General features: G+C 40.6%; 1 protein-coding gene across 1 annotated transcript in view; it reads left to right on the top strand.

Moving 5' to 3' along the window:
* Positions 1–24751, top strand: part of TXNDC16 (thioredoxin domain containing 16) — a 66195-nt gene extending 41444 nt beyond the window's left edge. The window contains exons 13-20 of the mRNA XM_058163070.1: positions 2673–2732; positions 6127–6295; positions 7540–7664; positions 11890–11974; positions 13754–13892; positions 14118–14278; positions 16206–16399; positions 19542–24751. Of these exons, the coding sequence (XP_058019053.1) occupies positions 2673–2732; positions 6127–6295; positions 7540–7664; positions 11890–11974; positions 13754–13892; positions 14118–14278; positions 16206–16399; positions 19542–19831 (1223 nt within the window). The 3' untranslated portion in view covers positions 19832–24751. The remainder of the gene's footprint in view (positions 1–2672; positions 2733–6126; positions 6296–7539; positions 7665–11889; positions 11975–13753; positions 13893–14117; positions 14279–16205; positions 16400–19541) is intronic.
* The last annotated feature ends 2849 nt before the right edge of the window (positions 24752–27600 follow it).

Below are 27600 nucleotides of genomic sequence, written 5' to 3'. Positions count from 1 at the left end.
GCCAAAAAAACAAAATGCACCGGTATCGTATATGTGGTACCTTGCTCAATAGTAGTACCTGTGAGAGGGATCTTGGAGTCCTAGTGGATAACCATTTAGATATGAGCCAGCAGTGTGCAGCAGCTGCTAAAAAAGCCAACACAGTTCTGGGTTGCATAAACAGAGGGATAGAATCAAGATCACGTGAAGTGTTAGTACCACTTTATAATGCCTTGGTAAGGCCACACTTGGAATATTGCATCCAGTTTTGGTCGCCACGATGTAAAAAAGATGTTGAGACTCTAGAAAGAGTACAGAGAAGAGCAACAAAGATGATTAGGGGACTGGAGGCTAAAACATATGAAGAACGATTGCAGGAACTGGGTATGTCTAGTTTAACAAAAAGAAGGACTAGGGGAGACATGATAGCTGTGTTCCAATATCTTAGGGGCTGCCACAAAGAAGAGGGAGTCAGGTTGTTCACCAAAGCACCTGAGGGTAGAACAAGAAGCAATGGGTGGAAACTGGTCAAAGAAAGAAGCAACTTAGAACTAAGGAGAAATTTCCTGACAGTTAGAACAATTAATAAGTGGAACGACTTGCCTTCAGAAGTTGTGAATGCTCCAACACTGGAAATTTTAAAGAAAATGTTGGATAGCCATTTTTCTGAAATGGTGTAGGGTTTCCTGCCTGGGCAGGGGGTTGGACTAGAAGGCCTCCAAGGTCCCTTCCAACTCTGATGTTATGTTATGTTATGTTAATTGGGGAAACCCAGTTTCCCATCTACCTTCGGATAGAGGAGTTTACCAGGTGACCCCACGTCAGTCACTGTCTCTGAGCCCATCTACCATGAAGAGTTGCTGTTGGAAAATTTGGAAGCGCTATGAATGCTGTGTTCAGCTCTTGGATGAAGACGGGATATAAACCTGTCAAACAAACAAACAAACAAATAAAATAAAATAAAATAAAGAAATAAAGAAATAAAGAAATAAATAAATAAATAAAAAAAAATAATATTTGGAAATGTTTATGGTAATCTGTGGAATATAAATTGGTTATGAAACCTTTATGTTCATCGGCAGTTATCTCTAAAGACTATGTCCTGAGGTACAATAAGAGGAAAGGCTTTATAGAAACATATGTGGATAATTTCAGGGAAACAGGATGCTGAGTTTATTGGAACTTTATTAGGATCCAGCAGGGCCCTTGTTTACTTGAAGCTGATCCTGTCTTTCAGTCCAAAAGAATCCCAAAAGTGTTATAAAATAGATAAAATACAACTGTATTGGCCCTTTCTCCTGGCATTGCTCTTGGGTTACATATCCTTCTATCCGTCCTGCCTCATTCCACAAAAATACATTTTTATGAGCTCTTTGCTGCGGTTCTACTCTTATGAGTGCTGGCAATTGGGCAATCTTCTAGTTTAGTTGCATGTTCTGTTCTGACTAGCTGGGCTCCTCACTCTCTAAGGACAAAACAGTAGAAGCCAAAGACGAGCCTGTTCATTCATTGAAAATATATCCCGTTTTACTATTAAAGAGAGCTGTTTTTTTAAAACAAATGAACAACAATAATGTAACATTAAAATTAATTAAGAAATAAAAATTGGACAAAAATATATTCTCTGAACATGGAAAAGGCAAGAACCAAAGGCATATCCTGAGAGAGTTAATTTAATAGCTTGGTAACCATCAGGAAAAGGTCCTCTTTGATATACCAAAGTGGAGAATGGAGGAGAACCACCAGAAAATGGTGCCCCCCACTCCCAAACCTTATAGCTATTCCAGAAGATAATGTGATTGATAGTATCTGTCAGCCCTCTGAGGTAAACCAGAATAGGAAATCAAAGCTATACATGCTAAAACCACTTTTATAAAAGGTTATAGTAACAAGAGTCTTGCAAGTCTGAATGTCCTTCCCTTTTCTCCCCTTTTAGCTTTGTGAGATATACTGTATATTGTATCATTCATTCATTCATTCATTCCCCACATTTATTATCATCATAAATAACTCACAGCCACCAACATACCTGCTACTCCTCCCTCTTCCTATTTTCCCCACAACAACAACAACCCTATGAGATGAGTTGGACTGAGAGAGAATGGCCCAAAGTCATCCAGCTATCTTTCATGCCTAAGGCAGGACTAGAACTCACTGTCACCTGGTGCTTCAACCCTCAGAGTTTTTTGGAGAACCAAGGTGCAACTTGAGATCCGTGCACATGGAGAAACCAGATAAAAGTCATCAGTCCAGAGTCTCACCCATCTATGCATTCCAGACAGTGGCTAAGTCCTTAGCTGAATTGCCCACCAGATCTTCAGGGAAAATCCCAAACCCCTTATGGAATCCAATTGGGTCCATCAGTCTAGGCATTCAAGGTTTAGAACTACAGTATATAGTTTGTCCATTAGCTATTTAAATCTTTAGGGATTAATCTAATACCTTAAATTGTGCCCAATAACTATTGGCAACCAGTTCAAATCTTTTTGGTATGGCCATCAAATCACCCTTGAATTTGTTCCAAGTAGCACCTTACCTGTTCATTTGTTGGAATTCCTGGCTACTTTGTCTTGTATAAAACATGTTGTCAAAAGAAAGTTGAGGACTAGTATTCCTTCATGCCTTGAGTTTTGACAGACTCCATATGCTCCCGTATCTGAAATACTGGGTTACTTTTCCTGTTTTCATTTCAGGGGAAACTGTCTCTCTGGTGGTGATGCAGTCTTTCCTCGAAGTTGCTGCCCAGTTGAAAGGTATGGCTGAGTCAGTATGGTTGCTGTGGGTTGTCTGTTTCTTTACATGTCATTTAATCCAAGGTCTTTGTTTCAAATGATTGATTCAGCGTAAAATTAATCTTGGTAAGTGGGAAAACTGATGATGCCTAGTAGCAGAAAGGGAAAAGCTGATAGAGCTGATAGAATCCCAAAGAAATATTTGTCCAACTTTTGCTTGAAAGCCTCCCATAAAGAAAAACCTGTCACATTTCTGGCTTTCCCAGTTTGACGTCCTTCCAGTGCTTTGAGAGAACACCATCCACTTGCTAACGTTGAATGTGGAGGTCTGGAAAAAATTCAAAAAAATAATAATGGAGGTGGCACTTTTTTTTTTAACAAATGGAAATATTGTGAAATATTTCCAGTTGTATTTATTCCTATTTTTTTAAAATTTTGTGTATTTTATACGTATTTTTTTTAAAAGAATGGTCTGTTTAGAAATAGATTGGCAGTCACAGTCAAAGACATCTTGATGGCTTATCGAAGATGGTTTAGTCTTCAGGAATGACTTCCCTTTGGATTTGTTAAACAATAGCGGGTCATTTTCTAAATGAGCGTGTTTATATTATTTACTTCTCAGAACTCCCCTGTCTTCTTTTTCCCCGGCAGACTTTGACGTCATTAAATAGAATTATAATGCACAACTAGGAGTATATCCTGCATACTTACTGTTTGACAATAGGCAGAGAAGCAGCAAGTAAACCAGCTGCATACAAACACCCTGCCAACTCTCCCCCTTAAAAAGCAGGACACAATAAACAGATGTGTGATCTGTTGTACTCAACTGACCATCTTTACTTTTGAATGCAGCTGCAGCAGGGAGTGACAGTGGTGGGGTTGGTAGAAGGCTTGGTCTCTTTTAAGGTATCCATGAATTTAAAAGATAAGAAATAATAAAGCGCCCACTTTCTTACAAACACAAAATGACCAACGTTTAGGTAACAACTTTCATTTAGGAAGATAATCTGAACTACAACTTTGTCTACTAGGATGGTTGCTAAGTATCTGGCAGATGCCAAGAAGCACTTTTACAAATGCATCAAAATCTAATGTACTTTAATTTAAGCCACTTAAGAGATTGATCTGCCTTGTTTTAAATGTTAAGGCATATGTCTCTCTCTCTCTCTCTCTCTCTGTATGTTTATTCCAGTGTTTTACATTGATTTATAATGACTCCTTTTTCCTGGCATTAAATACTTTTGGCCAGGCTGGAAAAACAGCCATGCTACTGCTGAGTGATTTATAATAATGTAAGTCAACTTTCCAGTAGGCTTGACTATTGATTCAAAGAGTGGTATTTTTAAAAAGGTTGTAGTTTTAAATTTACTCAGTGGGTAGTCCTAGAATCTGTTGTTAATTCTTGGGCTAAGCTTTGGAGCAAATCAATACCTAAAACAATAAAGAATTGCCTTTGGCCGAATATACTTCCTAAATTCCTATGCAGTTGCAATTATTTCTTTTCTACCAAAGGCTGGCAGTCTTTGTTTCCCAGCTGCCATTACTTGATTTCAAATGATTGTCCAGCATGCCAAATCAATCAGTCAGTCACTTACTTTTGAAGTCACCAAGAAATTTCTGTAATCATTTCCCAAAATCCATGAGGTCTTGTGAAAGAATGCCAGAAAAATACCTCATGATCTCATGCAAGCATAGCAAAACCTCATGAGAACATAAAACGTAGAATAATAGAGTTGAAAAAGGACCTTGGAAGATCCTGCTTGAGCAGGAGGCTCTATATCATTTCAGACAAATGGTTGTCCAGTGTCTTTTTGAAAACCTTCTGTGTTAGGGCACCCACAACTTCTGAAGGCAAGCTGTTCCATTGATCGATTGCTCTCACCATTAGGAAATTTCTCCTTAGGTTGCTTCTCTCCTTAGTTAGTTTCCAACCAGTTTTTTGTCTTGCCTTTTGGTGCTTTAGAAAACAGTTTGATCCCCTTGTCTTTGTAGGAGCCCTTCAAATACTGGAACACTGCTGTCATGTCTCCCCTAGTCCTTCTTTTCACTAAGCCAGATATACCCAATTCCTGTAACCATACATTTTCGCCTCCCAACCCTTTGTACGCTTTCCAGAGACTCAACATCTCAACTAGAGAATTGTCTACCTTCTGGGATCTTAACCATTTCAAAAAGTGTATTTATTTTTCTTTATTTTGGGGATGTTACCCACACTGGTTTAAGGTATTAAAGATGATGTCGCTTCTGTAGGCACTGTGGGTCTAACTCTTGTTGTCTGCTTACAGTTGAGAAATAGAGAAGCATATACAAAAACCCTCCAGCACCCATTTGCAATTCTCTGGTACATGCAGATTAAGGTGCTGAAACCCTGTGTCCAAATAATCAAATTGGGCAGCATGATTTTGGCCCACCTGAAGTAGAATTTAAGATGAGGATGGGACTGCCTTTAACAGATGACCTACCTGTGGTGCTCCAGAAGATTAGTAGCTTCTAGGCCATCTTAAATTTTAATGCTGCTCTTTTTAGAACTGGTTAAAAACATCACAACTATCTTGGAATTGGTTTATTTAAACCTCTTGGCCTTCTAACCCCTGACCACTGCCATAAATATTTGGATGTTAATTTTCCAGTTTTAATTTTAAGTAAAGTATAAAATTTGCTTTCTTAGAAACTTTTTGTTTGATCAAGCTGTTGATGTACTCATTCCTGATTTGTTTGCCAATTGCTATATTTTGCTTTTTCACTTAACTTTGCTTCAGAGGCAGAAAGAAACATAAAATTAACCTGTCTATTCAAAGGGTGTTGAGAATGTGTTTCCCGAGGACAATGATTTCTTTTTACGTCACGTGAAATTTAATTCTGAACATTTAGTCCTCCAATTATTAAAAGCAGCCTGTAATGGAATCACAGGGATCAAAGGTGGATTTTCTTAAAAAAGAGAGTCAGAAATCCTATTGAATATGTCCAAGATTTTCATTATGGTGAGAGTAAACTAAAGTACTTTACAATACATAACAATATGTGGAATTTGATACTAGTACTCATGGCAGTGAACCAAAATTCTACTGATTGTATGATCTTTCAGGTTTAGTTATAGCACATGTGAAACACTTACTAAAGAGTAACAGCAGGAAAGAGCCATTGTCTTCATACCTTTCTTATGGATAGTCTTTGATCTGATTCAGCAAAATTCCTGTGATATTCCAACCAATATGTTTTGATTCTTATTTTTGATGTATCAGAAAATCAGCTGAAGAATCAATGAATAAAAACTAGAGCAGTTCTTCCTAGAACTAAAGTAGTTGATGGAGTAGATTCTAAGTTGTTTTTTTTTAAGTTTCATGAATCTTATACAAAGAGCCAGAAACATTTGTATCACTGCTCTTTTGTTGTTTCTTCCCCACATTTTTTGTAGGGACTCCTGAGATTTCACTTGCAAGGGTAAACTGCTGGGATTGGCCACACCTTTGCGTGCAGGAAAATGTCACCCAGTTTCCTATCATGAAGATATATACAAAAGAGTGGGCATGGCTGGCTTACTCTGGGATGTGGGAGACCAAAGAGATGATGAAGTTCATTGAATTGTAAGTACTATGTTGCTGATTAAGAACCACTTTAGGGCAAACTTTCTGGATCCTGGTGTGCTCTGGAGGTCTTTGGACTTAAACTCTCATTATCTCCAGATTATATAAGCAAAATCATGGAATAGACCAAATCTGGGAAGAAATGAAAAGCATGTGGATAACCATTGAAGCAGTGGTGAAATGCAATTTTTTTTTGCTACCGGTTCTGTGGGCGTGGCTTGGTGAGGGGGGGTCATGTGACTGGGTGGGCGTGGCCAATTTAAAAAAAAACTTTTTAAAGCATTTTTTACTACCTATTCGCCTGAACTTACTTTAAAAAAGTAAAAAAAAAGATTCCAACAATCTCACGGCACAGCTGATTGTCAAAACCTCTTTTTTTACTTTTTTAAAGCATTTTTTTACTACCAGTTTGGGTGAATAGGTAGAAAAAAATGTTTTAAAAAAGAGGTTCTGATAATCAGCTGTGTCAATCAGCTGTGCCATGTGATTGTCGGAACCTTTTTTTACTTTTTTAAAGCATTTTTTACTACCGGTTCGGGCGAATAGGTAGTAAAAAAATGCTTTAAAAAAGTAAAAAAAGAGGTTCCAACAATCGCACGGCACAGCTGTGATTGTCACTATTGGTTCGCCTGAACAGGAGCGAACCGGTAGCATTTCACCCCTTCCTTGAGGGAAGAACTGGCTGGGAAGTAGCTGAGAAATGTGAAATTCAAACTGTTGCATTTTTTGGGGTGGTTGGTTCTTTCTTACATTTGTATCTCACACTTTTCCCCAAGACTTCAAGGAGGACCCCTAAATTGTCCCCACATAATAACAATCATGTGAGGAGGTAGATTTAGCAATAATGTAAGCCCAATGCCACCAAGACAGCTTTATGTTTAAGTGGAAAGTCAAACCTGAATCTCCTTGACCGAAACTTCTCACCTTAACGTCATGTGGGCTTTCAGTAAGAAGAATTCAGAAAGTCTGAATCTGAGGTAGCTTTGCCTCTGCATTTCACAGCTGAAGCTGAAGCAAACATACAGAGTTTACATGTGTCATTCAGATTAGATGAAAGAACAAGATGTGCATTCATACATTTCTCCATGACACTCTGAAATTGTTTTGGAAAAACGCTGAAGACGTGGGAGATGCAGGGAATGGAGTTCTCCTGCACCTAGGAAACATAATTCTGTGAAAGCAAAATAAAATAAAACTGTCCCTTGTAAATCGGCCTGAAGTCTGGTTTCAATTTACATCTTTAGAAGCAGAAATTCTTGCCCAGTGAGATTGATGACGCTTGAAGAAATAGAAGAATATTTAAGTGACAAAACCTCATCACACAGCATGGTTTCTGTACTGGGAATATTTGACTCAAACATGAGTGAAGGTAAATCCATTGCCTGGTTATTTCAAAACACAATGTTATTGAAAGTAACAATACGTTGTAATGCCTTGTGACTGTGGAATAAAATTTATGCTGGGATCTTTCACAACAGCCCACTAGACAGGGCAATGGCTGTATTATACGAGATTATTGCTTCACTTTGGAAGCCAAATTCAGGGGCGGGGAGTGATTCTTTTCCTCCCTTATAATACTGGAATTTGAATTGCCCAGGGAGGTAAGAAGCCAGAGAATGAAGAATAAATTTAAAAGTAAACACCCTTCAGAGAATTTTATTTGTTAGAAACAAGCACTACACTTCTCCCTTTATCTCTCCTCTCTCTCACATAGACAAACACAAAATGCAGATGCTATTTGGGATATATTGGAAAAATTCAGAAAGGATTGTGGGGGCAGATACCAGATATTCTTTGACCAGGAACACCTGAAATTGCTCATGCTCCACTTCTTATTTTCTTGGGTTTTTTTCCCATTGCTTCTGAGTATACAGGTTGAGTACAGGTAGTCCTTGGGTTGTGACAAGAAGTGGGACAGGAAATTCTATCGTTAAGCAATGCCGTTGGAAAGTGATGTCATGTGACTAGGCTGCTTAGCAACAGCAAGTTTGGCAGTCCCAATTGTAGTTGTTAAATGAGGACCATCCTCACATGAAAGTTAGGGTTTCATGTGATCACAACCTCTGACCTCCTACTGACTTTGCCTGGATTTTGCTTAGGGAAAGCCAGAAGGGAATGTCAGAAATCACGATCCTAGGACACCACAATGGCCAGAACTCATTCAGAGTACCCTCATTCAGCTCGGTTATAACTTTGAATAGTATTCTGTAACCTGAGGACTACCTCTAAGACATTCCTTCAACTTCTCCAATCTGATCCCATAAGAAGCATTGAAACAGCAACTCCCAGAGTTTGAAAATAGGTGGGGCCAGAAAATGGCTAATTTAGATTGGATTTAATTAAACTAAGCCATTGATGGTTAACCTTTTTTTCTTTGTGTGCCAAAAATGTATGTGCGTGTGTGCCCGTGCCAGCACCCATAATGCAATGTGAACCCCCCTGCGCATACGCGCACGACCCCCACACATGCAACCCCATGCTCCCTTGCCCCCGCGCATTAAAATTTTTAGCAACCGGTTCTCTGCCCAGTTGCTCGGTGGGCATGGCCATGGTGGGCGTGGCCTACTTGGCCTCCTGCACCACGGCGGGGTGGTAGTTATGGTTAGGGTTAGGGCCCCACCCCCTGTGCTCCTGCCCCTGTCCCCGCACATGCATGCATGCATGACCCCCGCACATGCACACATGACCCCGTGTATGCGCGCGCATCTCCCACATGCGTCTCGCCCCCTGTGATCCCAAAAATCAGCTGAATGGCAGGAGGTGCGTGCGTGCACATGCACAGTGGAGCTGAGCTGGGCGATGGCTTGCGTGCCCGCCTAGAGGGCTCTGCGTGCCAGTTGTGGCACATGTGCTAGTTCACCATCATGGAACTAAGCTAAAGTAAAATTATTATTCCCAAAGTATTTTATACTTTTCCCCTTCTGTCACATTAAAATTACAATTTATCAGTAACTTTGGAAGGTTCCTTTGAACCAGGGGTCACCAACCTTGGTCCCTTTAAGACTTGTGGACTTGAACTCTGGGAGTTGAAGTCCACAAGTCTTAAAGGGACCAAGGTTGGAGACCTCTGCTTTGAGCCACATCCAACTGAAGAAGTATTATTTGTTTTAATATTCCTGCTTTTTGAATGTTCATGTTTGTTTAGGCCAATAGGGGGCAGTAGCATTGTACTCGGCTCTAGATTCTGTTGCCTGTTGAATTGATGGCCGAGTGAAACCCTGACTTTTATACAAAGATAAACAAATCAGCTTCTGCAGGAAATTGAGTTGAGATTGTCAGATAATTACGAACAATTTGTTTTCATCGTTTTTGGTAATGAACTTCAAAATTGTACTATATTTTTTTATGTTATTAAGGGTGACGCAAAGAAAGGAGAGAAAAAACTGATAAATAACTATTTCAGACTCAGAGATTGGTAAACAGAAAGATCTTCTAGAGTGTGTCAAAAAGCCCAAAGCCAAATGTCAAACTGATGGACTGATTGATTTAATACAAAGGGCTATTTTCTGAGCATAAGGCACTGTTATTACATGTCAGGCCAGTCTCTTCATTTAGCCCAGGAAAATCTATCATGACTAGCATTTTTACAGTCCACAATCTGGCAGAGGGCCCTTTATTATCAATTGTTTGCTCAATCCATTTTATTGACTCTTGCTCCAAACTACTCTTCACAATCAGACTCTTGACACATTCAGACAGCCGATAAGGACTCACAAGGTCAGGAAGACCTGCCCTTGCAAGCATGCCGTCTCCAGCCGAAGTGACTCCAGAGGCAGCTGAGGGGGAGTAGCATCTCCTTTGCTTCCTATTGTCTGTCCCCCATCTTAGGTAACCTCAGATGCAATGTTGACCTGAGGTAAACGGTTGTCCAAGCAAAATGCTTCTTATCCAATAGAACCACGAGTGTTCAACAGCTACTGCCTACCCTTCAATCTTTCTTACATGCCTGTGGAGCACTTTGGAGCAATGGTTCTATAAGGTTTTGTTCACCTTTTAAGAAGAAATTCACACTGAATAATGATGATAGGATAGGATAGGATAATTTGGGAAATTATATTCAGCCACTTGTCTGAAATGGTTTAGGGCAGGGGTGTCAAACTCGTGCCATCACGTGATGTATTGCGACTTTTTTCCTTCACTAAACCGGGTGTGGCTGTGGCCAGTGCATGACACATTTGGCTTGTGGGCTACGAATTTGGCAGCCCTGGTTTAGGGTCTCCTGCTTGAGCAAAGGATTGGACTAAACACCTCCAAGGTCCCTTCCAGCTCTATTCTAATCCTTTTTTTTAATAGGAAAAGCCAAGAGCAACTGAATTTACTCATTGGTATTTTCCAGAGATTTTGTGGCCCTGCCTATTTTCCATCGTAAAGAGTAAAGGAGCTGTTAGAATCCCAATATCCGATCATAATATAAACATCAGATGCTCTACAAGGGACTCTGGGATTGGCTGCTGATGCTGTCCATCTTCCAAGAGGGCCAATCTTTAGGGCCTTGAGGGCTGCCTTATTGGTGAGATAATGACCAATCCTAGGGTAAAAGCTCAGCGTTAAGCCTACAAGTGCATTAACAAGTAATGCAATTTGCACAATGAAAATTTCACACGGTACTCTTGTTAGAACAATTTTTACACATTGGTCAGAAAACATACATATAGAAACTGCTGATAATATAAATCAGTCTTGGAATTGCATTGTTCTTAATGTTATTTAAGAAATTTCTTTGACAACAAAATAGGATAAATGGAGTTACCATTTGACAAAGTTTCCTCGTAGTTCTGATATCAAAATCAGGAATCAAAATATAGTTGAACTCTCCAATTCCTACATGTCATTTTTTTTTTGGTCATTATTCAGTGGCACCAAGTCTGATTTATTCAAATGTATACAATAAGTAGACAAGATACCAAGCTCATGCACTGATGAAGTGAGATCAAGAATAAAATGTTCTAGTCTATCTGAATGCATCCTATTCCATAGCATCTTATAATGTATCTCTTTTTATGATTCCATTAATGATTTTGTAGTATGAATATACTGAAGGGCCTTCTCCGCTTTGGCACCTCTGCTGGGAAAATTTTTCTCTTGTGTGCTGTACCATGTCCTAACAGTCATCTTTTTACTCTTTTGTATTTCACAGCTACTCTTTCGGTTAGCTTCTCCTAAAACCTGTTTTTCCATATTTGTTTCAGTGGACTGTTTTCGTTCAGGTTTTCATACATTGGGTATAAACAAGTTTTCATGTATTAGCTATATACATTGAGTAAACAAATAAGTAAAGTATTTATAAAATAGTCTTGGAATTCTTTGCAGTTGAAAGCAATACTGTAAGACAGGGGTCTCCAACCTTGGCCGCTTTAAGCCTGGCGGACTTCAAGTCCCAGAATTCCCCAGCCAGCTTTGCTGGCTGGGGGATTCTGGGAATTGAAGTCCGCCAGGCTTAAAGTGGCCAAGGTTGGAGACCCCTGCTGTATGATACACATTTAGCTCATTTACTGCTCATGTCTGTATGTCTGATTGAAGTTGATAAATTTAGCCAGGGGCAAGAAAAGAAATTTGGTCATTACGTTACATTTAAGGCTGCTTTGTTTTGTCAGCAAGAGAGGCTTTTATTGAAGCTGGAAGAACCCTAAATGGATATGTCACAACAGGGATCTACTATGAAGAGGATGCTATAATTCTGTATGTTGCTTTTTTCCTTGCTTAAACTAGATAATGAACCAATTGGTTGATTGTTGTATTTAAGGACTGGGCGAGATCTAGACAGAATTCTTCTTTGCTGATGGGGATCTGTTTCTAACTGTCAGCATTTTTTAAAACAGAGTTTCTTCACCTGACTATCCATAGATAGTTTTAAGGGGTTCATGAACTTGGATGGGAAACAAAATGTTTTCATTAATCTCTAGCTGAAATTTATCTTTTCATTCATTAAACACATAGGCAAGAAAGTAAAGTAGGGCCTCTAAATTCCAAAAAATGTTTTAATTCTTGTCATCTAAAATTATGGTGTCCTAAGAAATATTTTGTTATTGCTTGAATAGATTAATGAAAAAGCACACATATTACTATATTACATAAATATTTTGTTAACTGCCTTTGAGAATAATTAAGTTTTCTTCATAAGTTATACGTATATACTACTGTATATACTTAGGCTTTGCAAGTAAATTCATTTTAATGTACATTGCGTGCAATAGATTCTCAAATGAGTCTATGGCATAAAAAGATTATTTATTTATTATTTATTTATTATTTAAATTTTTATACTGCCCTTCTCCCGAAGGACTCAGGGCGGTGTACAGCCAAATTAAAACAATACAATGTACAAATTAAAACAACAATTAAAATACATATTCTATAGATGGCCGAAAATTAAAACCGTCGAATTAGACCCATAATAAAATACCCCAGTTAAAATTATTAAAATTCAGAAATTTAAAAATTTAAAAATCAAGCCAGTCCCGCTTGGATAAACAAATACGTTTTCAATTCACGGCGAAAGGTCCAAAGGTCAGGTAATTGACGCAAACCAGGGGGAAGTTCGTTCCAGAGGGTAGGTGCTCCAACAGAGAAGGCCCTTCCCCTGGGGGCCGCCAGCCGACATTGCTTGGCGGACGGCACCCTGAGAAGACCCTCTCTGTGTGAGCGTACGGGTCGGTGGGAGGCATAAGGTAACAGCAGGCGGTCCCGTAAGTACCCGAGCCCTAAGCCATGGAGCGCTTTAAAGGTGGTAACCAATACCTTTAGGAAGCCCCTTTCTAAAGAGAGACTTAAATAATTGAATGTGGTACACAAAGCTGTTGATTAATGCTGTTGATTAATGGGACAGCAGATTTGTGTGATTCTAAGAAATGCTGTTGTTCCAGCTTCTCCCTCAGGAAAGATGCTGTGCATTTTCTAAGATCTTTCAGACGGTATATCATCAAGGAAATCTAGTATAGATAGTCCTCAACGTATGGCCATAATTGAGCCCAAAATTTATGTTGCTAAACGAGACATCTGTTAAGTGAATTTTGCCCCATTTTACAGCCTTTCTTGCCAGAAAGAAGTTGTTAAAGTGAATCACTGCGGTTGTTAAATTAGTAACACGGTTGTTAAGTGAATCTGGCTTCCCCATTGACCTTACTTGTCAGAAGGTCGCAAAAGATGATCTCAACTGTCAGAAATATGAGTCATTTGCCAAACATCTATATTTTGATCACATGACCATGGGCATGCTGCAATGGCCATAAATGTGAAAAACGGTCATCAGTCACATCAAACAGTCACTAAATGAACCACTGTAAGTGAAGGACTACCTGTATTGTTTTATTTATATGCACATGCATACAGTTTTAATTCAATGATCAGTTCAGTTTAACTAAGGCTCCTTTAATGATTTTGCTAAGATTCCTCAATCAGATAATAAAAAAGACATTTTGGGAGGTCTTTGAAATATATTTTTGTGTTTTTCTTTCTCAGCTCCCATAAATATAACGTACGTCTTCCAGCCCTTCTGTTTGCTAAGCCTGCAACTCAGCAAAGGAATGCCTTCCAGCTCTCGCAGTATAACACACAAGACATTGTTAAAGTAATCCGTCATGCAGTGTTGGAGACATTTGTGAGCATAATTTCTACTTCTGATCTTTTATTTATTTAGAGGCAGTTTATTGGGGTTGTTCTCTGATATGAAGTTCAGCACATCTGGGTGCCTTGATTCTAGCAAGAAAATTAAGCCCAATTGGTTAAAGGATCTTCTGGGCACACAGAACTGAAGATGCCCTCTTTGAATGTAGAACAGCTGGAGCCTTTTCCATTATTTTATTTGAGCTTTTCTTTGTTGCAGCCAGAAATCACCGTAGAAAACCTGCCTGATTACTTCCAGATGAAGAAACCTTTGCTCATTTTGTTCAGTGATGGGGTTCCTGGCGAAAGGGAAATAGAAGAAATGAAGCATGTGGCTGTTGGCGAGGAGCACAAAGCCTTTATTGCTTGCTGGCTAAATCTGTAAGCTTGTAGAATACCCATGCTGACTTCCGTTTGGGGATAGAGTTTACAATATGTGGGCTTTTCTCATTGGTTTGAATGTATTGGAGGTGAATAACAGTCTTTAACAGTAACAGAGTTGGAAGGGACCTTGGAGGTCATCTAGTCCAACCCCCTGCTCACGCAGGAGACCTGTACTAGGGATTCGAACTGCCAAATTGTCGAGCTTTCTGATCGACAAGCTCAGCGTCTTAGTCACTGAACCACCTAGCCAGGCAGATGCATTCATGCAACATGAATTTTGTGCTAGGAAATGTTACAAGGAGTCCTCCCTTAATAATGGTAATTGGGACCAGAATTTTTGTCACTAAGTGATGCAGTCATAAAGCAGAGCATTATGTGACTGTGCCGCTTAGTAATCGCAGTTTCGACGGACTCTGGTTACTACTGTTAAGTGAACCATCACTGTTCATTAAGAAAGGACCTCATGTTACCATGAATTCTGACTTCCTGTCAGCTTACTCATTGATTTTGCTGGTAGAAAGTCGGCAGAAACGGTTGCAGATTGTAATCACATGCTTGTGGAATGCCACAACAGTTAGAATGAGCATCTGGATTCTTATTACATGATCATGGGGTGGGTGGGTATTGCTACGGTCTGAACTGTGAGGAGGCATTGTAAGTCTTGTAAGTTCAAATGACCTCTGAATGAGTGGTTGTTTTTTTTTGTTTGTTTTTTTATTGAAAGAGTTTTAAAAAACAAAAACATTTTCCCCCTTTTCCCCCTCCTCCCAAAAACCCTTCCCCCTCCCTCCCCGGCTTCCCGGGTCAATCACAAGGTATTGTTATACATAAACCAAACATAGAATAAAATTTTCCCTTCCAATCCAAATAACCACATCCAAAGCTTTTCATCTCCCAACCCCCTCCCCATTACATAAAATAACTTTCTAATTATTCAAAGGCAATCTGATATTTCTTAATCTGATATCTGTTTTGTAGATAATCAATCCATTTTTTCCATTCAATTAAATATCTTTCCTGCGTATTGTCTTTTAAAAACGCTGAGATTTTAGCCATCTCAGCCAAATTAATGACTTTCAGTATCCATTCTTCTATTGTAGGTACCTCTTCTTTCTTCCAGTATTGTCCAATCAACAGTCTTGCTGCTGTTATTAAATTCAGAATCAGTTTAGTCTCAATCCCTGTACAATCCGTTATAATTCCCAAAAGGAAAAATTGTGCCAGGAACTTTATCTTCTTCTTCAGTACATTTTGAATAATCCACCAAATTCTTATCCATGAATGAGTGGTTGTTAACAAAGGGCCACCTTTGGTTAGCATATTCTTTAGGTTAAGGTTTAGCACTGTGATTTAAGAAAGTTCTTTAGACATTCTAACTTATATTTCCCAACCTTGGCCACTTTGAGATGTGTGGCCTTCAATTCCCATAATTCCCCAGTTCTCAACGTTGGGACTTGAAGTCCATGCATGTTAAAGTTTGCAAAGTTGGGAAACACTTTGTTGTAAACATGATTTAAATAGGAAAGATGACATTGTATGGTTAACAGTCATAATAACAAAGGACACCAAAACAAAACTAACAGCCAAAATAAAGATATTAGTTTTAAAACTGTAAGGGCTAAATAAGTTCATATAAAAGGCTTGAGTCAGCAGAAATACGTTTCCTTAGCAGCAACAAGAATGCTGGGGTGATACCAGGAAAGTCTCTTGTACACCCACAATAGCATTGCTAAAAACCAAAGATAAAAAAGTAAGTTCTGACTATGTTTATTGGCAAGCCAAGCCAGTGAGCATAATGGAAGCATCTCCTAGCCGTATCTTGCCCCTTCTGATATGCTTGCATTCAGAAGAATGATGACTTATCTGTACCATTTCTTTTAGCACTGATTCATTTTTATGTATGCGTTTACTCTTCTTAACCCAGTAAGAACACACCTGTAGGCAGAAGTATTCTGAAGGCTTATTTTGGAAACTCGGTTCTCCCTGTGCCTCTCCTCCTCTGGATCAACCTTCATTCTGGAGGCCAGGTCTTTGTTTTTCCATCAGACCGGTCAGTTTCTGAAACAAATATTCTTGCTTGGATTGAAAAGCTAAAGACCAAACAAGAAGCACCGAGAGGTAAGTAATCAGAGACAATTAATCAAACCTGCTTTGGTTCTTTTGTTCAGTTTGTTTTCACTATTTCAGATTTTTAAAAAAATGAAAAAAATGAACATTGGTGAAATTTGAATCAGTTTGCTACTGGTTCAGTGGCTGCACATGCGCTCTGCATGCCAAACGCACCAAATGTGAGGTGCACGCACACGCAGTGCACACCAAAAGGAGGCATGGGAAGGAAGGTAAGTAGAACAGTGCGTGCGGGGGGGCGTGATCAGCTATGGCGCATGATCATCGGAGTTTTTTTTTTTTATTTTTTTTAAAGCATTTTTTTTACTACGTATTTCCCCGAATAGGTACTTAAAAAATGCTTTTAAAAGGTTAAAAAAAAAGCTCCGACAATCGTGCGCCTCAGCTGTGATCGTTGGAGCCTTTTAAAAGCATTTTTTAACTACCTATTCCTATGATTCAGGCGGGAAAAGCAAGTGAGTCAGAAAGAAGCAGCAAGCGGGCAACCGGGCAATTGGGTGGGCATGGGGGGGGGGTGTCAGGGATTTTTGCTACCGGTTCTCCGAACCTCCCGCCACCATCACTACTGGATTGGCCAATCCAGTCCAAACCGGGAGCATTTCACCCCTACTTGTGAAGCTCAATTATGATGCTAAGTCATGTAGGCTAAAACCAGCATCGGTCAGGCTGATGCATTCTGAACCAAATGCAGCTTTCAAATGATTTTGGAAGGGCAGCCCAAAGTAAATAACATTGCAATAAGTGATTGTGAGAGGTACAATGAATGAAGCCATGTCATATGCATTGATTCTTGCTTTGCTTTCAAGTGGCTTTGAAAAAAAAACAACAAAAACTACGGGGCTCTTCAGTCACCTTACCTCTCCCTTTCTTTGGAAATTGTAGATACATAACAGGATGTCAGTTGACCACAATGCTTTTAGAACCACTAAAATTGGAAGCACATAGTTGACCACAAACTCTTGTTAGCAGAAACGCTTGCGCAGGTGGGGAAAAAAATGATTTGTACAGAAAAGAGCAGGAAGGGATTATGAAGGAAGACAAAGGTTAGCTACAGATACAAGAGAATGGTGTGAAGGATCCAATTAGAGGGAGAAACAGCCAAGTGATGATGACATCACACCGTAAGACGTTCCAGGCTTTCTAAAGAAAAAGAACACACTTCAAAGAAGGAGGAAGTCATATTGTTTCCTGGCAGTGGGTCGGATTCTTTGGTACTCAATACATGCTGGGAAGAAATTGAAATTGGATAATGAGCGCCAAACAAATATTTCCTAGGAAAATCTTCTCTTAAGAATTTCCCCTTATTTCTGCTTCCTTCCCCCTCCTTTCCTCATTCTCCCCTTTTTTTGTCTTGTAATCCATTTCAAAGATGTTCCTATTTTCATTATTCTCGTCATAAGAATCTGTACATCCCTGAATGAACAGCTTCATTTTCATTTGAGGCACCTTCTGTTTTAACACGTGGAATAGAGTTAGAACATTCGAATGTCATCAGCGGTTAGAAAATTGACTGCTTTAAGAAATGGATGGGAATGGAGATTTTGCAATATCCTTCCCCCAGGAGTGGGGGGGGAATGGGGATTTTGCAGTATCTTTCCCCTGCCACGCCCACCAAGCCACACCATGCCTCCAAGCCATGCCCATAGAACTGGTAGTAAAAAAATTTTGGATTTCACCATTGCATCCATCCTGTCAGCAACTCAGAGGCATGGCTTTTGGATGGCAATCTCCATGTTACGGATATGGATCATATCCCCTGATGTCCAGAAGGGTGCCTTTTAAATTTCAAATATTTATTTCATCTCCAATGATTGCCTGTTGACACTCTCTATCCTGGCAATGTAATAAAGCACACTTTTGCAACTTATGGTATGCTTCTGTAATACCTATGACAAAAACATCATTGTAGATAGAATAGTAATAATGTGCTAAATTTATATGCTATCCGATTCCCAACAACTCTGGGTGGCTTACAATTGTTAAAACATTGTAAGAACAGAACAGTACAGTAAACACAAAACACTGCAAGCCAAAGAAACAACAATGGCAAGGAAAAGAAGCCCAGAGGGAACAGAATTGGGTGGAAACGGAATATCAGTCATTCTCTCCAAAACCCTGGGCAGATAGCAGGGGTGAAATCTACTTACCTTCCTTACTGGTTCGGAAGTGCGTGTGCATGTCACATGCACGCACATTTTCTGTGCATGCGCAGAAGCTAAAAAACATAAAAAACACATTACTTCCTGGTTAAAACCAGGAAGTAATGGCACCTGGGTGGGTGGGCGGAGCTTTGCTCCACCATCACTACCAGATCGCCCAACCACCAGCCACAATCGCTACCGGATCGCATGATCCAGTCTGAGCCGGGAACATTTCACCCCTGAAAGATAGCCAGGTCTTTAAGGTCCTTTGAAATGTCAGTAGGGTGGAAGCCATTCAGATCTGGGGGAACTGATTTCTGGGGGAACTGAAGGTTGGTGACTTCACTGAGAAGACGCACATCCAGGATTCCAATAGAGTGCACCAACCCTGCCGGATCAGACAGATATTATGGAAAACAGGTGGTCTATCAAGTAACTAGACCCTGTGACATGTAGAGCTTTATTGATAGCAACCAGCATCTTGAATCACACCCAAAACCAAATTGGTTGCAGCTTGTGAAGCAGAAATGTTACATGGGTATACTGAGGCATGCCCATCACTGCCTGGGTTGCTTCATTCTGGACCAGCTGAAGTTTCTGGGTGGTCTTCACATATTTTATAATGTCCATCATCATTTGGACATTATAATGACTATTAAGGTAAACACCTGTGCTAGTTACTCGGTGGCTGCTACATAGTCTCAGGGCTTCCATGTATGGCTTGCAGACTTCCTGAAAGCAACTGTTTTTGAAAACTGAATACTGATGCAGAGAAGCACAGAACTGTTCATACTGTTTACAGTGACCTATCAGTTATAATTGGAGGTTAATCTTAACAACCTAGATGCCCTCTGGAAATGTGAATTTCAGAAATGTTAGCTGCGTAGGGAATTGTGGGAATTGAAGTCCACGTATCTGTGGTATGCCCAAATTGGGGAAATCTGCATTAGGGAATCTGATACTTTGCTGATGTGTGCTTTTCTTCTTCTTAGCTACCTTGTCTGAGAAAGAGTGGAAGCCCCGCCTTCCAGCCTACGACTTCCTGAGTATGATGGAACCCACACTGCCTGAATTTACTATTTATACTCAAGAAAGTATAAGTATCCATCAGGAGGAGATCATAGGAGAAACAAAGGCAGAAGCCGCAGTGGCAAAGAAGCCCACAAAAGACTCTACCGCGGAGGAACTGAACCCAAAGAAGCCAACTGGAAGGGCCTTACGAAGGACCGCTCCACATCTGGGAGCAAAGGAGAAGCAGGCTAAGCACCATGCAGAGTTATAAAGTAATGTCAGATCTCTGGATAGTTTTGGAAGTAGAGGATAGGACAGTCCAGAGGTCTCGAGACAGCAGTTAACATTTCTTAAATATTTATTGAAGACAGATGTGTGATGGTGCAGTAGTTAGAATGCAGTATTGCAGGCTAACTCTGCTTTCAGGCAGGAGTTTGATCCTGACCGACTCGAGGTGGACTCAGCCTTACATCCTTCTGAGGTCAGTAAAATGACCCTGATTGTTGCAGGCAATATGCTGACTCTGTAAACCTCTCAGCGTGCTGTAAAGCACTATGGAGAGATAAGTCTAAGTGCTACTGCAATTGCTAAAGTTGGTGAGAAATGTACTGTATAAGTGTAATAGGCCAATTTTCATAGAGAAGGAGGCCTCCCAAAGATTGTATGATTCTAAAAGGCCCAAAATGCATTGTCCAACCTTTTTAGCATGTTTCTGCCATAGGCATTTTCTTTGGAAAGGAAAATGATGGAAGGTGTTGAAGAAAGGACAGAAGGGTAGCAAATGGAGAAAGATACCATCTGAATCATACTTAACTGAGACAGGGTGATTGCACATGGATGCACACACCCACACGTCTGGAAGCAATTGTTTTTTTAAATCCCAAAAGTTTAGGGCTCATCTGGACATGAAGATGAGAACTACGTTATTACAGAATCTCTGGTGCTTATTTTAAAAGGGTCAGTGAGTACAGCATACAGATCAAACCCTCAGCTTCCACAGCAACCACCTCAAAATGCCACAAACAAAGCTGGTCAGAACACTATTTAGGGGGACGGAATCCCATTGTAACACCACAGAGGCCAGAACAGCAGAACAAAAATACTTATACGAAGTTTTTGAGAGAAATGGATACCCACGAAACTTTATCCGAAGTTATCTACATACAAACAATACAAACACCCAAAGCAATGCAACAACTGTAGCAAAAACAACAACGGCCAGACGAATCACAATTCCCTACATACAGAATGCTTCAGAAATGACAGCAAGATTATTACGTCAACATGATCTTGCGGTAGCCCACAAACCAACCTCAACTATCAGATGGACCCTGTCAAAACCGAAAGGGCAGATAGAAACAAACCAAAGATCAGGCATCATATATCAAAACCAGTGCAGCAACTGTGAAAATAAGTCTGTTGGCCAAGCAGGAAGAAAATTATCAACCAGACTGCCGAACACTTCCTGGCTATCAAAAGACATGACCCACTAGCCCTCATGCCTGTCCACGAAGATTCAAAAGGACATAAATTTATTATAACAGGGACCACAGTTGTAACCCAGGAAAAATCAAGGAGAGAAAGAGAGTTCCTCGAAGCCTGGTTCTCCACCAATAAGTCAATAAACAGACATATTGACATTAATCTAGTCTACCAATCGCTGAGAATGAAAGAACTGCATTGACCGCGATCCTGAAGATGGCATTTAAAACAAACAGGCGCACCACTATGCAACAACAAAATAACAACACGCACCACTATACAACAACAAAAATAACAACAAAATCACAACCCATCAGCTGACAAGAAATCGGACCATGTCTCAGTAACAACAACCAGCCATTCAAACAGGCAGAAACCAGACCACGACTCAGCAGTATCCAAACAAACAACACTAATTTACATCACACAGATGGAACTTAAAACCAAAGACCATGCCTCAGTAACAACAGCCAGCCAATCAAACACTCTGAATTCGGATCATGACTCTGAACAAAACATTCACACTAATTTGCATCTCATGAAAATGTATTTAAAGGCCAGTGCTCAGACAGATGAGAACAATTCAAAGCGTGTTGACGATGTCTCCGCGAATGGTGATGAAACATTTGTAACCAAATTGCCAAGCTTGGTACTCAGACCAACAGCCCAGCTACCAACCCGAGCTACTTATATTCAAATACATTTCAGGGTCAATAGCAGTTTCTCCCATTCTGGCTTTCTTGAAAATAAGACTATGTAAGTTCTAAATCTACAGAACGATTTACTGACTCTTAAGAAGCTGGGAGCAATCTTCTGGGTTTTAGTGATACAAGATTGTTAAGCTATCAGTATTGTAAGTGCTTGGATCTTACCAGTTTAATACAAAACTGTGAAAAATTGAAATAATGGGAACCAAACAATAGAAAAATCTTAATTTAGGTTATGAGTCTGGAGTAGTGCTTCTCAACCTTGGCAAGATTAAGATGTGTGGGCTTCAACTTCTAGAATTCCCCAGCCAATGAGAAGTCCACACATCTTGTTAGGGGTAAAGTTGAGAAACACTGGTCTGGCGTATCAAAGATGCCTTTCCAAAAGGCAACTGGACTTTCTTGGTATTTTCCTTGAAAATGTTTTGCTTCTTATCCAAGAAGCTTCTCCAGTTCTGATCTGGAGTGTTGGAGGAGGGGCACAAGGAGTCTGGAGATGAGAGAATCCTGCAGCCTGACCCCAAAATCTTGCTGTACCTCCCTGATTGATGGATGATTTTTCCATTGACTAACATGCTAAAGCTGGGGGGCAGCAAAGCCAGTGGAATCAACCAAGAACTGTGTCTCTCATGTGCATAATCCGAACAGCTCAATTTAGCAGTGAGTTTGAACAGAGCCAAGAGAAGCAGGATAGGGATTGTTTCTTGTCAAAATAGGCTATGTTATTTTGGAGTTTTCTTTATGCAGTGGATTCGTGGGCATCCAATCCCATAAGGCAATGATGACTAACCTTTTTGCCATCGCGTGCCAGGAAGTGCATACATGCTCACACCCATAATTCTATGCACCCCGTGCATGCGTGACGACCCCCCTGCTCCTGGCACGAAATGGCCTGGTAGGCCTGTTTTTCTGTCTCACCAGGCTCCAGAGCCTTTCTAGGAGTCTGGGGAGGGCAAAAACGGCCTTTCTCACCCCCCAGAGGCCCTCCGGAGGCTGAAAACATTTGCCAACTTCTGGTGGGCCCAGAAGGTCCAAAAATCAGCTGCACACGCCAGACCTGAGCTCATGTGCCTACCGATACGGCTACACGTGCCTAGGTTCGCCATTACGGCCATAGGGCTTCCTGACCCCTTTCTCCAATTCTCCATTAAGTGCTAAGGAAAGTAGAATGCTGGAATAGATCCACCAGGATTTTTCTTATTCCATAGATGTGCTCAGCTTGATGTTTGTTCTCCTATCCAGCTGCTTGACTTTACAGCTGTGGCTACCAAGCTAACAGTGTTATTAATGGATTGATTTGGGTCCAGTGTCTTCTACTGAGATTGATGACTGTTTTGGCTAACCAGAGGCCAGCTGGATGAAAGCTGTCTTGTCAGGAAAATAAGCAGGATGCAGTTCCTGGGAAATTGGTCTTCTTTGACCAGGCCTCTGTTGTCTCCCCTTTGGGACAGCAGGAAGAGAATTAAAGGGCCATGGCTCTCTTTATAGCTGAATATATGGTGGCTGCAGAAAAATCAATTGCTACCAACCTGCCTTCCATTGAGGACCTGTGTACTGCATGAGTCAAAAAGAGGGCTTTGAAAATATTTACAGACCTCTCACATCCTGGACATAAACTGTTTCAACTCCTACCCTCAAAACGACGCTATAGAGCACTGCACACCAGAACAACTAGACACAAGAACAGTTTCTTCCCAAACGCCATCACTCTGCTAAACAAATAATTCCCTCAATACTGTCGAACTATTTTCTAAATCTGCACTACTATTAATCTTCCCTTCATTCCTATCACCCATCTCCTTCCACTTATGCCTGTATGACTGTAACTTTATTGCTTGTATCCTTACAATTTATATTGATATTGATTGTTTCCTGATTGCTTATTTGTACCCTATGATTATCATTAAATGTTGTACCTTATAATTCTTGATAAACATATATTTTATGTACACTGAGAGCATATGGACCAAGACAAATTCCTTACGTGTCCAATCACATTTGGCCAATAAAAAAATTCTTATTCTTATTCTATTCTATTCTATTCTATTCTATTCTATTCTATTCTATTCTATTCTATTCTATTCTATTCTATTCTATTCTATTCTATTCTATTCTATTCTTCCCTGAGGGAAGAGGAGCATTTGGCTAACTATCTTAAATAAAAGCTGAGGAAACAATAGGTTGAAACTCAAAAATATAAGAAATGCTTTAAACTAATTCAATATACCAGTAGAGGTAGACTTCGATTTACAACAGTTCATTTAGTGACTGTTCAGAGTTACAACAGCACTGAACAGTGTGACTTATTACTATTTTTCACAGGACCATTGGAGCATCCGCATGGTCCTGTGATCCAAATTCAGACCCTTGGCAATGGACTCATATTTACGATGGTTGCAGGGTCTCAGTGTCACATGATCACCTTTTGTGACCTTCTGACAAGCAAAGTCAATGAAGAAGCCGATCGATCACTTACCGATGGTGTTACTAACTTAATAACTGCAGTGACTCATTCAATAATGGTGGCAAGAAAGGTCATAAAATGGGGCAAAACTCACTTAACTGTCTCACTTAGCAACCCAGAAATTTTGGATTGAATTGTGGTCATAAGTCTAGGGCTACCTGAATTTCTCAATCTCAGCAAGTTTAAGATCTAACTTCAATTGCCATCCCAGCCAGCATGCATTAGACTATCTAGCTCAACTAGTACATTGCCAACTTGACTGGGTTTCACATTCTGTTAACCTGTAATGTACTTTTAGACCTTGGTTTAGTGAACTGCACAAATACTGTTTTTAGTGAATCATGATTTATGGTTTAGTATGTAGGTAGTTGAGATTTAGTCAGTATCATAGGATTGTGTGTAAACCCAATCATTGCTACATTCACGTGATATGCTTATCCATGGATAACTTAACCATGTTCTACTGTATTAATCCATGACACCCACTATCCGGCTTCCGACCCGGTTACAGCACGGAGACGGCTTTGGTCGCGTTGGTGGATGACCTCTGGAGGGCCAGGGACAGGGGTTGTTCCTCTGCCTTGGTCCTATTAGACCTCTCAGCGGCTTTTGATACCATCGACCATGGTATCTTGCTGCGCCGGTTGGAGGGGTTGGGAGTGGGAGGCACCGTTTATCGGTGGTTCTCCTCCTATCTCTCCGACCGGTCGCAGACGGTGTTGACAGGGGGGCAGAGGTCGTCCTCGAGGTGCCTCACTTGTGGGGTACCTCAGGGGTCGATTCTCTCGCCTACCCTGTTCAACATCTACATGAAGCCGCTGGGTGAGGTCATCAGTGGTTTCGGGGTGAGTTATCATCTGTACGCTGATGATACTCAGCTGTACTTTTCCACCCCGGACCACCCCAACGAAGCGGTCGAAGTGCTGTCCCGGTGCCTGGAAGCCGTACGGGTCTGGATGGGGAGAAACAGACTCAAGCTCAATCCCTCCAAGACGGAGTGGCTGTGGATGCCGGCACCCCGGTACAGTCAGCTGCACCCGCAGCTGACTGTTGGGGGTGAGTTAGTGGCCCCAAAGGAGGTGGTTCGCAACTTGGGCGTCCTCCTGGATGGTCGGCTGTCCTTTGATGAACATCTGGCGGCCGTCACCAGGAGGGCCTTTTACCAAGTTCGCTTGGTTCGCCAGTTGCGTCCCTTCCTTGACCGGGATGCCTTATGCACGGTCACTCACGCCTGGTTACGCCTCGCTGGATTATTGCAATGCTCTCTACATGGGGCTGCCCTTGAGGTGCACCCGGAGGCTGCAGTTAGTCCAGAATGCAGCTGCGCGAGTGGTAACGGGAGCCGTTCGTGGCTCCCATGTAACACCACTGCTCCGTAGTCTGCACTGGCTTCCTGTAGTCTTTCGGGTGCGCTTCAAGATTCTGGTTACCACCTTTAAAGCGCTCCATGGCTTAGGACCCGGGTACTTACGAGACCGCCTGCTGCTATCTTATGCCTCCCACCGACCCGTACGCTCTCACAGAGAGGGCCTTCTCAGGGTGCCGTCCACCAAACAATGTCGGCTGGCGGCCCCCAGGAGTCGGGCCTTCTCTGTGGGAGCACCAACACTTTGGAATGAACTCCCCCCTGGCTTACGTCAAGTGCCTGATCTTCGGACCTTTCGTCGTGAGCTTAAAACATATTTATTCATTCAAGCAGGACTGGCATAAATAGTTGTTTTAAATTGGGGTTTTAAAAATATTTTAAATTTTTAAATGTTTTAATTATCGGCCGCATAGTAATAGTTCATTGTAAATTCTTTTAATTGTATATATTTTGTGTTTTATTTTGGCTGAGTCCTTCAGGAGAACGGCGGTATAGAAATTTAATAAAATAAAATAAATAAATAAATATCTCATGTTTGTTTGTTTGTTTGTTTATTTTGTCAAACATAACAATATATATAAGTGTAAGCATGAAGTAATTACACAAAATGAATACAACCAAAGAAAACATTAGGACAGGAATGGTAGGCACACTGGTGCTCTTATGCACGCCCCTTACAGACCTCTAAGGAATGGGGTGAGGTCAACAGTAGACAGTCTTAGGCTAAAGTTTTGGGGATTTTGGGATGAGACCATAGAATCAGGTAGTGCATTCCAGGCATTAACATCTCTGTTACTGAAGTCATATTTTCTGCAATCAAGATTGGAGCGGTTCACTTTAAGTTTGTATCTATTGTGTGCTCATGTATTGTTGTGGTTGAAGCGGAAATAGTCTTCGACAGGAAGGACATGTTAATAACAAAGGCTGGACAGTTCATCTAAAGAGCCAGGTTGGTCTCTAGTGGTTAAGGTGATGGCTTAGAAACTAGGAGACCATGAATTCTAGTCCTGACTTAGGCATGAAAGCTGGCTGGGTGACTTTGGGCCAGTTATGCTCAGCCCAATGCACTTCACAGCATTGTTGGAAAACAGGAGGAGGAAAGAGTATTAATTATTTGCTGCCTTGATTAGATTAGATTAGATTAGATTAGATTAGAATAGAATAGAATAGAATAGAATAGAATAGAATAGAATAGAATAGAATAGAATAGAATAGAATAGAATAGAATTCTTCATTGGTCAAGTGAGATTAGACACAAAGAATTTATTTCTGGTGCGTAAGCTCTCAATGAATATACAACAATAGTGATAGATCATTAACATAGTCGTTGTAAAATACATTCACCATAAAACATTAGATACAACAGTTAGTCATGGATACCAAATAAGCAAGCAACATAAATCAAGCAACTAAGTTATAGTCATAAGAAGATAAGGAGATATGTAATAGGAAAGATGAGAATAATGATGGTGATACTGCCTTTTTAGATAGTTAGACAGTTGTGGGAATTAGTTGTTTAGCAGAGTAATGGCATGCGGGAAAAACTGTATCTAGTTCTGATGTCCAGTGCCCTTTAGGGTCATTTTGATGTTGAAACTGTTTATGTCCAGGATGCGAAGGGTGTGTAGATATTTTCACAGCCCTCTTTCTGGCTCATGCAGTATACAGGTCCTCAACGGAAGGCAGATTGGTAGCTGTGTTTGTCTGGATTGGTTACAGTGTCAAACCAGACAGTTATAGAGGTGCAGATGACAGATTCAATAATTCCTCTGTAGAAGTGAATCATCAGCTCCTTGGGCAGCCTGAGCTTTCTGAGTTGGCGCAGGAAGAGCATTCTTTGTTGTGCTTTTTTGAGATGTATTTGATGTTAGGTGTCCATTTTAAGTCTTGAGATATAATAGAACCTAGAAACTTAAAAGATCTCTTCTGTTGCTTCTGTGTTGTCTAGTATTGTGAGTGGTGGTAGTATTTCCTAAAATCTGCTATCATTTCTACAGTTTTTTAATATACTTTACTTATAA

The sequence above is a fragment of the Ahaetulla prasina genome, chromosome 1, assembly GCF_028640845.1.
Source record: "Ahaetulla prasina isolate Xishuangbanna chromosome 1, ASM2864084v1, whole genome shotgun sequence".
In the NCBI taxonomy this organism is placed as follows: domain Eukaryota; kingdom Metazoa; phylum Chordata; class Lepidosauria; order Squamata; family Colubridae; genus Ahaetulla; species Ahaetulla prasina.
This window is presented reverse-complemented; position numbering and strand designations above follow the sequence as displayed.